This window comes from Falco naumanni, chromosome 5 (assembly GCF_017639655.2).
Source record: "Falco naumanni isolate bFalNau1 chromosome 5, bFalNau1.pat, whole genome shotgun sequence".
NCBI classification, from domain to species: Eukaryota; Metazoa; Chordata; class Aves; order Falconiformes; family Falconidae; genus Falco; species Falco naumanni.
This window is the reverse complement of record NC_054058.1, coordinates 82343270-82357002: the sequence shown is the minus strand read 5'-3', so window position 1 is coordinate 82357002 and position 13733 is coordinate 82343270. Positions and strand designations below refer to the sequence as shown.

At 39.8% G+C, this 13733-nt stretch overlaps 1 protein-coding gene across 1 annotated transcript in view; it reads right to left on the bottom strand.

The window, feature by feature from the left end:
• The window catches only part of KCND2 (potassium voltage-gated channel subfamily D member 2), a 286821-nt gene that overhangs the window by 16999 nt on the left and 256089 nt on the right, over positions 1-13733 (bottom strand). The window contains exon 3 of the mRNA XM_040596627.1: positions 2092-2254. Within this exon, the coding sequence (XP_040452561.1) occupies positions 2092-2254 (163 nt within the window). The remainder of the gene's footprint in view (positions 1-2091; positions 2255-13733) is intronic.

Genomic DNA, 13733 nt, shown 5'->3' with positions numbered 1-13733 from the left:
TCCAGTGCTAAGTTAATCAGACCTCAAAGCCATTTTCTCCAAAGCAAGAAGGGCATAAACATGGTCAGAGAAAATCTCATCCTTACTCTTGGCATTGTTCTGGGGAGCAGAGGGAAAGACACTTGGCACGATTGCCATTCATCGCTTCGTATTCCTGTTTGAAACATACAATGAGCTCACTGTTTTGCAAGGAGAAAAAGTCAGTTATTAACTCGAGCAGTTATTAATTCTTCTATTCAGAAAGAGATTATGGGGAATAGCAGCCAGTCTGCCAACGTAATTTTTGCAAGGTATTTTCTAGTGTCCATCTCTTTTCGCTGGCAAGTGTAAAACAGGCATAGAAAATTCTCTTTCATGACATACAGCAGGAGACGGTTTCTATCTGAAGTGAGGCTGGTTGTGTCTGCAGTTATTATGAAAGCTCAGAACAGGCGCATTTATTGCTGGGATAAAGCAGATCTGTTACCCATGACTGGTGCGATGCTCGGAGGCACAGTAATGAAGCACTGTGTTCTGGCTGATACATACTGTTCTTTCACTGCCTGCTGCCATTACACAAACAGAAGCGGCAGCGATGTGGGAGCGGGGACTGCGCAGCTGGAGCTGGCGCGGGGGACAACCCGGCATGCGGAAGGGTGGGTGGAATTAGTAGCTAGGCAAGGTATGGTACCTGGATCACTGAGGCAGCCTACATTTGAAATTGGGTTTCTAGAAAGGTATGGCATCTCTGTGATATGCCTGGTTTCTTTCATGGCCATTTTCCTCATCTGACAGCGTTCTTCCAAGATGTGGCCATTAAAGGGTGCAACATCTTCAGCCTGGGCCTATGACTGACTTTCTTGGCCATGTACCTTTGTTTCTCCTGATTTTAAGATATTCAGGGAATGGTATCAGCGTGTACATTTCCTTCACTTCCTTTTTGTGAAGGAATCAGTTGAAAAGGTGGCCAGAAAGAAACACACATTTTGTAGCTTCAGCCCTGGTGCTGTCGTCTCTGAAGCAGGTGGAGCCTGGTCTATGTATGTGGTCACCAGCCATGGCCTGCCTGCACACTGCTGCAGGCGACAACCCCACTCTCCCAGGGTCACTGGAGACTCAGGACCTCTGAAAAGAGGCCATGGGACAACAAAAAAGCCCAAGTGGTGACACCTTAGGCTGGGCAATCTTGCAAATTGTGTTGCATCCAGAGCCTTCCGACTGCCATCAGCAGAGGAGCAGATGGTAATGTGTCTCAGCTATCTTATCAGAGCTTCATGCGCCCATGGAGGCTCTCTGAGCTGCTTAGCATTATGGGGTTGGGGGAGGTGTATTGGGACCAGTATGTTGGCAATGATGTGGAGATGGAGGTGACTGCCCAGGCTTGGGCTGCATCTCTCCTGGTAAATAGCTCTTCCTGGCTCCTGACCTTGCCCACACGGGTCAGGGAGGGAAACTGTCTTGTTATAGAGCTAGCTGATATTTTAATGAGAGATTCAGCAAATCAGGGAAGCTGGAAAAACAGACTTTTCTTTTCTCCTGATTAAGCTCTTTTTCTGAAGCCTTTTAAGAGAACTAGAGCTGAGGAGACAAGTTCCCCAATAATCAGATTCCCCAGGCACTGACCTGGGAATTAAACACATAGATTAGTGAAGCAGCCTGTTAGAATAGACATTAGAAATCACTATTAGTTTTTTATTTGTTTGGGTTTTTTTGGTTTTTGGTTTTTTTTTTCTTTTTTTTTTTTTTTTTTTTTTTTTTTTCTCAGAAGACTCTGGCGGAAAGAAAGTCTGCCTGAAAAACACTGAAGAATCTTCAGTGGGTGTGACTGCAGCTATTGACTGAAAATACTAAATCTAGTTTAACAAGCAGGATGAATTACCACGATAATGGATCTGTACATTTTGACAGAAAAGATAAATAGACAGGTTTTGGGTTTTTTTTTTCCCACTAAAAATAGCACAGTATTTGCATCTAGGACACGGGCTAGGCATGTAGCACACACATGTAGTAGCCCTTTTGTTAGGAAATACTCACTTTGAGGGTGCACAGCGTATAAAAAGTTATATTTCATTTATCACTCAACAACAAAAGGGGGAAAAATTAGAAGCTCACCTTTTGTGCCCTGCGCTTGTCTGCTCGTTGATTCTGGTGGTAGATACGGCTGAAGTTGGAGACAATTACAGGAACTGGCAGAGCGATGACCAAGACCCCGCTCAGAGAGCATATTGAACCAAAAATCTTTCCAGCTATTGTCTTCGGCACCATGTCACCGTATCTGAGTTAAAGAAAGCAACAGGCTTAGTAAAGACAAATTTTCTTCTGTATTGAATTGCAAGATGAATTAATTACACAATAGATTTTACTTCTCTTGCAAATAACATTTCCTGCAAATGAACAATACTTTATACACATCTGCATACGTATACAGCATGCCCAGTGTTGTGTATATAAATTTAATTTGAAGCTAATGTTGAGTATCCTGTACATCAAACTGTGGGTGTCTATGTTCTACCTGGTGTAGTGTTCCCAGGCTGCCTCTGTTGCAGTGGAGAGAGAGTGACCTTGCTAAGGGGACGTGGTGGTGGTGGTGGTGGTGGCGGAAGAAATCAGTGTTGAAGTTAAGTCCTTACTCTGTTTGCTTGTCGAAAGAACTCCTCATTTTCCACCAGCAAGATCCTAGGGAGACCACTTAGTAAGTTAGATGTCAAGCTGAATAATGTTGCCTCATTTAAGTTGATACAGTATTTTAATTTAGGAGGGTAGCACATTTTTTGGAAGGGATCGTGGACTTTCTGACCTTGGAGATTTTCAACACTGGGCTAGAAAAACCCATGGCTGACCTAACCTATTGTTGTTGATACGCTGCCTTTGAGTGGGAGGCTGGACAAGCTGACCTCCAGAGGTCCTTGCTATAGTCTAGCTGACAGAAAACATGAAAATCTCCAGGCACATGTGAAAAACTAAACAAATTCTAACTGCAAATGCTGTCAGTGCTCAGAATTACTAGGGCTACCACCTTTCTTCATGATGTTGGACATTGTTTTGTCCAGCAAGTAAGAACGTAGTGCTACTGAAGTATGTAGAGGCACTCCAGCGACAGTTTATTAAGAGATACAGTTCTCTTCGCGCTCTGTAGAGTGCCATATTCTGTAGGACAAGTATGTAATTACATACTACAGAGTGTAATAAAGAGATAAATTATTTTCAAGTGCCATTCGCTTTTTTAATTTCATTGGATTTTAAGTTATTAAAACTGATCATAGCATGTGAATTAGGTATGCTTGTGAGCAGGGAGATAGCACATTCCCTATTACAAGGGATTTATAAACTGTTAACACAAGAGAAGGTAAGAAATAAAACTGTAGGAGGGACAGTGTTTGGAAAATGCCATCTGGAAAACAAAACATGTCTGTTCGGCAAGAACTGGAAAAATAATAGAGAAGTTGGAGTCTTCAAGTCACACGGTCCAAATTGTGCACCTAATCACAAGAAGGAGGACGTAAAGGGATGGGGATATCAGATGATGGAGAATCTATGTGGGGGTTGAGAACACCTTCTAGCAATGAGAGCTCAGCATATGTCAAAAGGAGATTATGTATCGCCTTGCAGGTGAAGATGAATGGTTTGCATTTTGTAAGATAAGGAGGTATTTAATGTAAATACTCAAATAAGTTGTCATCTGGGCAGATATAATATAGATGACCAAGTCTTAGACTATTGAAAGAGATTATGTTGTGTAAAATAAATGTTTAGTTGCTTTTCAAAGTATGCCCAAGTGTAAAATATTCACAGGAAAATTACATAAATATTTCTACCAGTAAACGCTTCCACCTGCTCAGAATTTGAATGCTATTGGTTTGTGATTTTGTGACACGCAGGGTGGGATAACAATACATAACGTAATAGAATCCACCTTCTGATTTATATTTATCACTGGTCTTAATTACCGGAGAGTCATGTTTTCCTTCACATCATTTGCACCTCGCAACATAGACATTTTTGGTGCTTATCTTCCTAAAGGCAGAGCTGACTATCAGCTGTCAGGAGTGATGCATGCCCAGCTGTTCTTTCCTTTGGGCAGGGAAGTGGATAAACGACCTTTCAAGGTCTCTTTGACAAATGAGATCCTCGACACCTAACTAACCCCAGGTTTTTTTAGGCAGAGCCGTGAAGAGAGCAGTGGGCATGGGGCCAGGGTGGTGAGCTTAGGGGACAAGTCCTAGAATCAAATCACCGATAATCATTGCCAGTTTACAGTATTTGTTACGGTTTTACTTCATTCTTCTAGATACAATCCAAGCGTTTTCTTAAATTGAATCGAAGTATATCAACAGAAAGGTATCTGAAAGGCAGTACATATTTACACACACCTGACACAACCAGATCTTGGAATGCAAAATTTACTCATGGCCAGTACTGCTGGAACAGATCTCTTAAATTAGATTCCTAAACCTATATTTAGATGTCTATCACTTAAATGGTAAATTGCTGAACTTTTATAAGCTCGCATTGTCACTGGTGGCTGCAATGGACAGAAGGCATTGCCGGCTCTAATTAATTTGATTTGAAGTTGCTCAGGGATGTAGTTCATCCTGTTGATAATGTGACACTATAATTATGTGAATCAAGTGCAGACTGATGTTTTAGGAGTGGTGACAGGAACTATTAGCTGATTCATCTGTAACATTGCAGTATTTATGTGTGGACCTACCTACTGACATAAGGAGATGCCTTTTCACAGTATTTCAGTGTTTATAGAGCAAAATAAAAAAAATAGGTTTGTTTGATACATGAAGGAATTTCACAATGTTTTTCTTATCCTCTAGGCAAAATGACAGGCAGATGGATATACTGCTTATTTTAAAATAACTTGCTTTTGATTATTTTTCTATTTTGGCTGGAATAAGTTGTAATATGCTGACATTTTCCAAAGGTAATGTTGCTTGTCCATAGTTTAGTGCTAATCATATCTTTCACATCATCAATAGCTCTTACATAATTAGATTTTTGCCTGTTGATAAACACTTTCTTGGAGATGTTTAAATAAAATTATGGCCAGAAAAAATGAATGCCAAGAAAACAGCCTTCCTGCACAGGGTATGAAACATATTTGCTCATTTTTGTGACAAAATGGAATTTTTACTACATTTACCCTGGTTGGTGTTGCTCTCCTTTGGGACAGCGACACAGATTTTAGTCTAGTGTAGGCATGACTAGAGATGTTAATGAAGTTCTTCCTGCTGGATTAAATATTACCTTTAGTTATACCTCATATATCACTGAATGCCATCAATGGAAGTAACTGACACAAAATGAAGGGAAAATTTCTTCCTTTACCTCACCTGCAATTGCTTTATTCCTTGGGAAGTCTAAGCTAAAAAGGAAAAAACCTCCATTTTCAGATGGCAGAGTAGCTTTGCAGTGCTTGTGTTTCATAGTGGAAAAATTATACTTGATCTCTAAAACAAATTCTAAATTCTGCAGAAAATCTGATTTCTTCAGTCCTGGAGACACAACAAATACGGAATCTTATTAAGCAATTTTCACAGAGTCACTTTTCAAAAGGGAACTATTTCAAGGTTTTATCTAGTGCTACCCTACTTGTCTCATTGCTCTTCAGACTGGCGCTACAAACAAATTCTCCTTTATGGGCTTTTTTTCCCTAGTTGCAGTCTGTTCATAGCTTTGTATATGGTCTGTTCCACATATATCTATTACTGTGGCCAAAGCTCAAGTCAGTCTTCAGGCATTTATGATTTGTACTGACAGTCTAATTTTGCAACGTCAAAAGTGTCGTCCCAGTATTGTATTGCTCTGGATGAGTGAAGAAAAAGAGATGCCATACTGATCCTTGTTATCAATCAGGTGCATTCTACTTCATTAGCCAGAAAGGGAAGAGAAAAGGCTATGGAAAACTAGATATGTCAATCAAGTTTTATCAAATAACAAGACAGAAACTACATGATCAAACTAATGCCTAGGTTTCACTAGATGTTGTCCAGACAGGTCAGATGTGTGCTATTGCTTGCAGTCCGTAAGTATCGGTTCAGTAAGTGACATCGTACAGGGATGGATGGATTTAAAGGCATGAGTGTTTGTCTCAGTTGTTTGTATTCAACAGGTGACAGACCATCTTTGCATATTTGACTCCTTACTGCATGGCAAGGCAGCAAGCCAGTGAATTCCTTCATTTTGCAAATATTGGATCTTTGAGAGTACTGATCTGAGTAACACAGGCATGATTTAGCACTTTGCATGACAGATTTGGGGACACAAAATGCATCTGGAATTGCACACAAGAGGCTGAGCTGTTGTAGGAGCATGAGAAACTTGAGTGTATTTGGCTTTACAAACGCCCAATCTGCAATCCCAACATTGCCATGTCAGACCTTACCTGTGGACATCTGTCTGCCAAAGTGATACTGCTTGTCTAACTGATGAGTGGGGTATATCTGGTGTTGCATGCCCGTAATTCAGGAAATCTCAGACAACAGAGGCTGTATGTTTGGCATCATCGGCTACTTATCTTATTCCTGAATCTAACGAAGACTGTTTTTCGATGTCTCTAAGTTGGAATATTTCATAAGTCAAAGGGCTGAATTATAATTGAAACAAATAGTACTTTTTTTGCTGTTTTTCCTTGATGTCAGCAGAGAAGGTATTTTATTTAATAATTTTAACAAATGAGAAGGACAATGCTGCTTATTTAACTTCTGTTTGTTTCTTTGAATGCAGGAGTAATTTTTTTCCAAGTAAAAGTTAAGTGTATTTTGGAGGATAAAATAATTAATTACAGAAGTTGTAGTTTAGCAATATTTGTGTGTGTGTGTGTTTGACAGATCAGAAATTCACATTTGGGATAGCTTACTTTGGATAGAAACATCCCCCCCACCTCCACCCCCCAGGGTGACCTCTACAGAAAAACTGTGAAACTGTAGGACATGTAGTGTAGAAATAAATTAAGAGTGTGCATTTTTGCAAAGATCAAGTAGTTTAGGCTGACACTGGCAGAGATACAGTTAAGGAAAAATATTATCAGTATTAAAAAACCCAAACACCTGCAATAACGTTTTTTGTCAGTAGAGGGCATAAACGCCATTAAAAATAAATGCAAATGCAAAACATTTTAAAATGCGTGTTACAAATACGTGTGCCCTCTCCCACCTCTTTCGAATTAATTTACATTCTTTAAAAAAATACTACATTGATTGAGGTCTGTTGCCTGCTCCCATCTTATTTGCTGAAAAGGGAAGCTAGTAACATCTTTGTTTCCAAACATGTAAAACATGTCAGAAAATAATGGAGTTCTAAAATAAGCGAGAAGTCATTAAGATTAACTTGGTAATATTTATTTTAAAATCAGGGGAATTTGTGATCGAAGAACAATAAAAATAGTATGAAATCCATGGAAACTAAACAATCTTTGTAGAAGCCAGCACGGCACATTTTTCTCATGTGTGTGGGAGACCATCCACGTTTCCCAGTGGATTCAGCATGTCATCCAGGCAGAGTTCAAGTTTTTTGCACTGGAGCTGATGAACAGAATGGTGCCCTGCCTTTCCAGGACAAGGTCTAGCCTCCCATCCTCCAGCTGTTTGCTAGCCCTGGGCAGGGTTGGTGCTTTACCCATCTGGGTGGGATGATGATGTATCTGCCTTCCTGCTTCCCGTGTCTGCTAATGGCCTTTGCCTCTCCTCCAGGAGCAGCAGGCAGAGCCCCAGGGGCTGCTCTGGTGAGACTCTCAGCGAAGATGATACAGCTGCTCATCGGCCCATGCATTTAGGCAGCCAGCCACCCAATTGGGCATGCACTTACGTACCCGCACAGGGGAGAAGGCAAAAAAAGCAATTCCCAGCCTCTCTGACACTAACAGTAATCATGATGAATCTGCACCCTTACCTAGGTCTTAAAATAGCCTAATGGTTTTGGAAAAGTAATTTCTAATAATACAAGATATTGCAGTTTGTGTGAGACGTGGAACATTACATAGATTATTCCAAATTTTATTCCAGCTTTGGGAGATTCTGCATGGAGTTGCAAATAATCTTCCCAGCTGCTTTTACTGCTGTGAAGGGCCCTCTGTTGCAGTAGCCCTCTCTTCTCAGTAGTGATGGACGTGGTCTCCTCTGGGGTCCACAATGTTCCTCCAAGTGCTGGCCAGAATGATTGCTCATGAATGATGGAAAACACATCTGTTTCTTAAGAGTGGTAGTGCTGCCTGGGCTTTCCAGCCTGCAGGGCCAGACAGTGAAACTATTGCCCCTGCACCTGGCTGAGTCAGCAGTTTCTGAAATACAAATTTTCTAATAAAATTCAGGGATTTGTTTTGTTGCACCAGGCTTTCAGGCACGTGTACCAGGGCTTTCATCCCAGAAGCTTAAACAGATTTGTAAAGGTGGGGTTTAGTACTTAGAGGTCAAAAAAAAAAAAGAACTTTAGCATGGAGAAGTTAAAGAACTTGCCCAAGAAAAAACTCTCAGCATCTTGCGGTCAGCACAGAGATCCAGATAACCAAATTCCTTCTGTTTTCATTTACCATAAAAAATAATTTATATTTTTATTTAATATTTTATTTTATAAATTTATTTTTATATAAAATAAAATAAAAATAATAAAAAACCCTTTTTTGGTCATCTGTCCATAGGAAAAGCTAATATCCCGACTGTTTAGGATATAACGTTAGGATATGTTTACAGCAGCTACCCTGAGCTGCTGTAAAGCATCACAGAAGTATGATGCGCGTTTCATGTTGTACGGGAGCCGTTTAAAAGTTGCTGGAGCTACAGCTCAGCTGACTAACAGCTGCATTACGGTAACACAGACATACTATGGAGGTGGAGCTTGGTTTTGTTTTTTCCCAGATTTCAAAGGCAAAAATGAGCATGTCTGTTTTTTAGGAAAATGAGAACATTTCTGAACGGATCAGATATTTTTTATGAATAAGAAAGGAACCATAGAAGAAAAACTGTTCTTGATGCAAAAATTTCAGCTGCCTTTCCTAGAGTTACCCAAATCATGGTCATTCTAACAATGCACTGACTATCACTCATAGGTGACAACGAGCCTTTTTTAGAGTTTGTGGGCCACAGGAGCTTCACACAACCTTTTGTATGGGAGCAAGTTCCTGCGGCAAGTGCAGGTGCCCTCACCCTGGGTGGCCCCCACCAGTGCCCGAGCCCCCTTCAGCAGAGAGGTGACACTGAGACTGTGACAGTCGCTGCTGAAGGTCTCTGCACGCTGCGGCAGGTGCTGGCTGGTGCCTCCAAACCCATTTGTGGTGCTTTTAAAACATGATGTAATGTCATGGCCCGTTATGGAGTGCCTCAGAACTGAGGCTTCCAGCACCAGCTTCCGTGAGGGAGATGCTTACCTGGTGAGAGATCTGCCATGTATTTAGTGGGATTTTATGTTTAGTACTGTGGGTGGAAGACTGTATGTCAGCAAGAAAATTCATCAGCTGGACTGCCACGTGCTCCACAAAGGAGGAGTGACTGGTTAAGCCCTGTCTTTGCGCTATCATGGATGTGCGAATGAACTGTTCTCAATTAACTCCCTTCACAATAAAGCTAGCTCTAGAACCAAGGAGGTACGCTGCAAGGGAGCAAATATTGGTTAATTACTTCGAGGGCAGTTAAAAAAACCAAAACAGTCATCAATGTAGAATAGAAACTGTCCATTCTGAGAGCAGAAAAAAAAGTGTTATGCATAAAGCGATATTATAGAGATGTCCAATTATATCTGACAATTGCAAAATGGTGTCCTTGTCTAAGGAGGGTGCTGTAAATTTTATAAATCTGTTCCCTAGAGCTTCCAAGCTGCTTGGTGACTAAATGCTGGCAAGTTGACACTAATTAGTCATTTATTTCAACATTACATCCAACAACAGATAATTTAAATTGCTACTAGTAATAAGTTTAAGTGGAATTTCTAAATAAGCATTTCAACTGTGTTGCCTTAAGGATTCAACCTGTACATCTACAATTTGAAAAGTATCTAATTTGCTGTTTAGGAGCTAATTCGATTTTTAAAACGTGGCTATATGTGAATGTGAAATGATCCTGGGCTAGATCTGGAAGAATGAGACAGAGGTAAGTAAACATGTCTTCATTTTCTAAAATCATCTTTAGTCCTAAGAATACTGTATCTAATTAACATAAAATTCATTTATTACTTTGTTGTATCACTTCAGAATTTCAAGTCTTCAGCATACCGTGGTGATAAGCAAAGAACAAATGCTTGGCTGGATTATAATTTATAAGATGGTACAAATGATTGCAGGAAGAATATTCTTCTCCTCTATCACTCAGATACTTCACATTTTCTGGGGCCTGATGTAGACATACCATTTTTTTCGTTCTGTTTTATGTGAAGACAAAAGTAATTTGAGGGTGGGTGGGTGGGAACAATTTGATCTTTTCTCCTGTAATTCTAACTTATTTCCCTAAGAGAAAAATTTCTAAGGTCTTTCCTTCTTAAAATCAGTGACTTGTATTACTTACTTAGTAAGGACCTAATTTTTCAACAGGTCTTTTGTCAGGGCATATGCCCAACACACAAACACATGTATAGGAGGAACTGACCAGCTCTTTCAAGTCTTAGGAATGAACAAAAAAGTACCAGTAAATAGGTCAGACCAAAGCTTCACCTAGCCTAGCATTCAGTCTCCAAAATCTAACCTGAAGCAAAGAAACATACAGGGAAAAAGAACAAGCTAAATACACATTTCCTTGAATGCTTTTCTATCCTCCAACCACTTAAAAATAACTCAAGAAGTACCAGAACTGTAATTTCTTTGTAGTTAATGATCCTTAGTGGATCATGGGCTTTATTTTGCCCCATTAAATCTGTGCACATCTTTGGCATTCACAACACTGGCAGTTCCTTGCTCAGTGACCTTTTGACTGTTTTGGCTTCAGTTCCTTGCTTTATATGATGCCCCCAACCAGGTCCTTGTACTAAAAAAAGCAGCTGCTGCGTGATGTCTAGTCACCCTCTTCCTGCTTCTTGTGTTTTCATACCTGTTTACCTGATCTCCTTTCTACCCTGACAAGTTCTACTCTGTTCATGCAGAATCTTCTCCCTATATTTGATCCTACCTTTTACCCTTTTCTGAATCTTCTCAAATTCTTTTATATTACTTACAAGAACACAAGACCAGAACACACACATTTTTTAAAGAAAAGGTATGGAGAAGTTCAGAATACCTTATTTTTCTGTTACCAGCCTGGACAGTGAGCCATTATTATTCACAATGTTAATACACGATGTTTCACTCTTTTTGTTTCTCTGTCCAAATCTTTATTGGTGGGAGCTGGCAAAATTTGCCTTACTTCCCAGATCTTTATCACTGACAAAAGAAAAGGAGCTGTTAGGCTTCCAGCAGAGCATGGGGGTTTTGGTGACTGTCATGACATAATCCTTACAAAATAATTCTTGAAATGACGTGGCTCACTCAGCAACTGTGCTAGCCAGAGAAAAAAAATGCACTACTAGATTTGTACCAACAATTAGATTAAAAGAAATTAATCTTTGTTTGTCCTGTGAATACAATTTTTTAGGGTGTTTTTTTATTATTATTATTATTTATTCCCCCCTCCCCCCCATTTTGTTCTTTCAGAAAATCCTTTCTTGAGAGAACTGGGATAAAAAGAAATACAAAGTTAAGAGACAGTGGTTTATATATCATGGAAAAATGGAGAAATAGGAATCAGGATGAATGCACACCAATCCCAAGTGCTCAGCATTTTTAAAAAATGTGATACAAATACAATAGAGTATAAAGGATTTCCAGCAGTTTCTACTTGAGACATTAACTGGAAGCAACATGAACATCAAGATATGAAAAGCTCCACCTTCAAAAGTACCACCATCTCCAGGCACTCTTGACATTAAAGGTTAGGGGGGAAAAGATGAGCAATACTTTCAAGTGAAGGTCTGGCCACAGTGCCTAGTAAAGACTGAATAAAGAATTCATAGTACAGATAGTAAACGAGAGCAATGTGAGATTTATTGCCTGCATCAAGGCTGTAATGAGAGTCCAGTTGCAGGCTCCATTGACTCCCAGCAGGATGGACTAGGGATTGACACATCCTTCCTGCAAAAAAATTGCAAAGGTGGCAACTAAATATCACCCATCTGCCCCATCTGGCCTTGGGTTTGGACTCTTTCTGTTCCCCCAGACCCTTCAGAAGCATGTGGAGGACTACAAAGCCACACATTACTGCATTCTTCTGGAAACACACCGTTAAGTAAAATTTTTCAGCATTGTGATTAAAATTACGATTGAGCTGGACAGTACAGATTTCAGTTCGGTTTTAAATGCACCTTTCTGAAGCCTGGGGGTATGTTTTGATGTTCCGCCTTGCTTCAGTGGAGGGAAGGGCAGAATTTTCCTACTAGTGATGTGATTAGTTATATTCTGGGTCCAGCGTTCATCCCAGAAATATTGCTGAAAATTTCATGTACTTAATTTCTCCTACAGTTTTTCTTTTACTTGCAATACTTGTGCTAAATAGCAGCAAAGTCAAAACAAAGCATCGATCTGCCAATCCATTCCTAAATTTCTCGTGAGTATATATTAGCCGTCAGGTCAAACTGCTCCAAGTGTAAATCACATTAACACTAGAAAAGCACTGTGGAAGTTTGCAAGGACAGCCATGCCTTTTTTTTTTGGTGACAGCTATTGGGCACAGCACTGAGATCAGTGAGCTGATTTCACTTGGGAATCAAATCCAGCTGCTCCCACGTTCGGGTAAAACTGTAACTGACAGAGGTTTTAGCCATGCTGGCTTTAATGCTGTTCAGCACTCCAATGGGCAGATCGAGATCTAGGGATGATTCCCAGCAAATTCAGAATGCCTTATTCTGCTTTTTTTCCCCAGCAAAGTACTACACAAAGTCCCCAGTCTGCAGTACAGGTTTGTCTTCATACTTTGATGCACCTTCCAACTTAAACCCATTCTGGCTTTTCTTCCACGTGTTTAGTCCCGCTAGGTAACAGTGGAGTTTAACATGTTTGTATACCGATGGTAAAAATATTTCAAAAGTGTTTTTTAAACAATAAACAGAATTATTTCCTTCTCTTTAAAAATAATCACAACTCCCTATCCTCCCAACTTTCTCTTTATTACTAATTTTGTTTCAAATTTTTTCACCTCGTTTGAAAACAGGCTATGGTGTCACGTTTAGCACTGGCCAGTTAGGCCAAGGTAACTTTTTGCTTGCCAACACGACCACTGACGGACCGGTATTATTTTTACATTCCTTCAGGCAAAGCTGAAAAACATGAAATAGCCTGTGTCAGTGTGACACTGCTACTGGCCTAAGTCTTGGGATCTCTGCCAAATATTGAATACTTCAATTATTTTTCTCTAATGCTAACTCTAAATCTGTTAAACCAAGAGTAAAAACTACTCTAGCATATTTTTATACACACACAGAGATGTATATCTACATTATATATACATATAGATATACATATGTACACACTTAAGGAAGACTAAGAACTTACCCTTTAAAGTAATAATAATTCCTTTGTACAACTTGTGCACTAGAAGATTTATCACACCCCAGGATCTTAGTGTCCCTTCCTAGTTAGTAGTCAGAGTAATTTTTCTGAGAAAATCTACTGTTACTTTGCCTCTGAAATGCCACTCTTTCCTCTTTCATGACATTTTTCATGCCTTCCTATTTAGAATATATTTGAGAAAACATCAGTGGAAATTACTAGTTGCAACAGACTATTTATTTTTTTC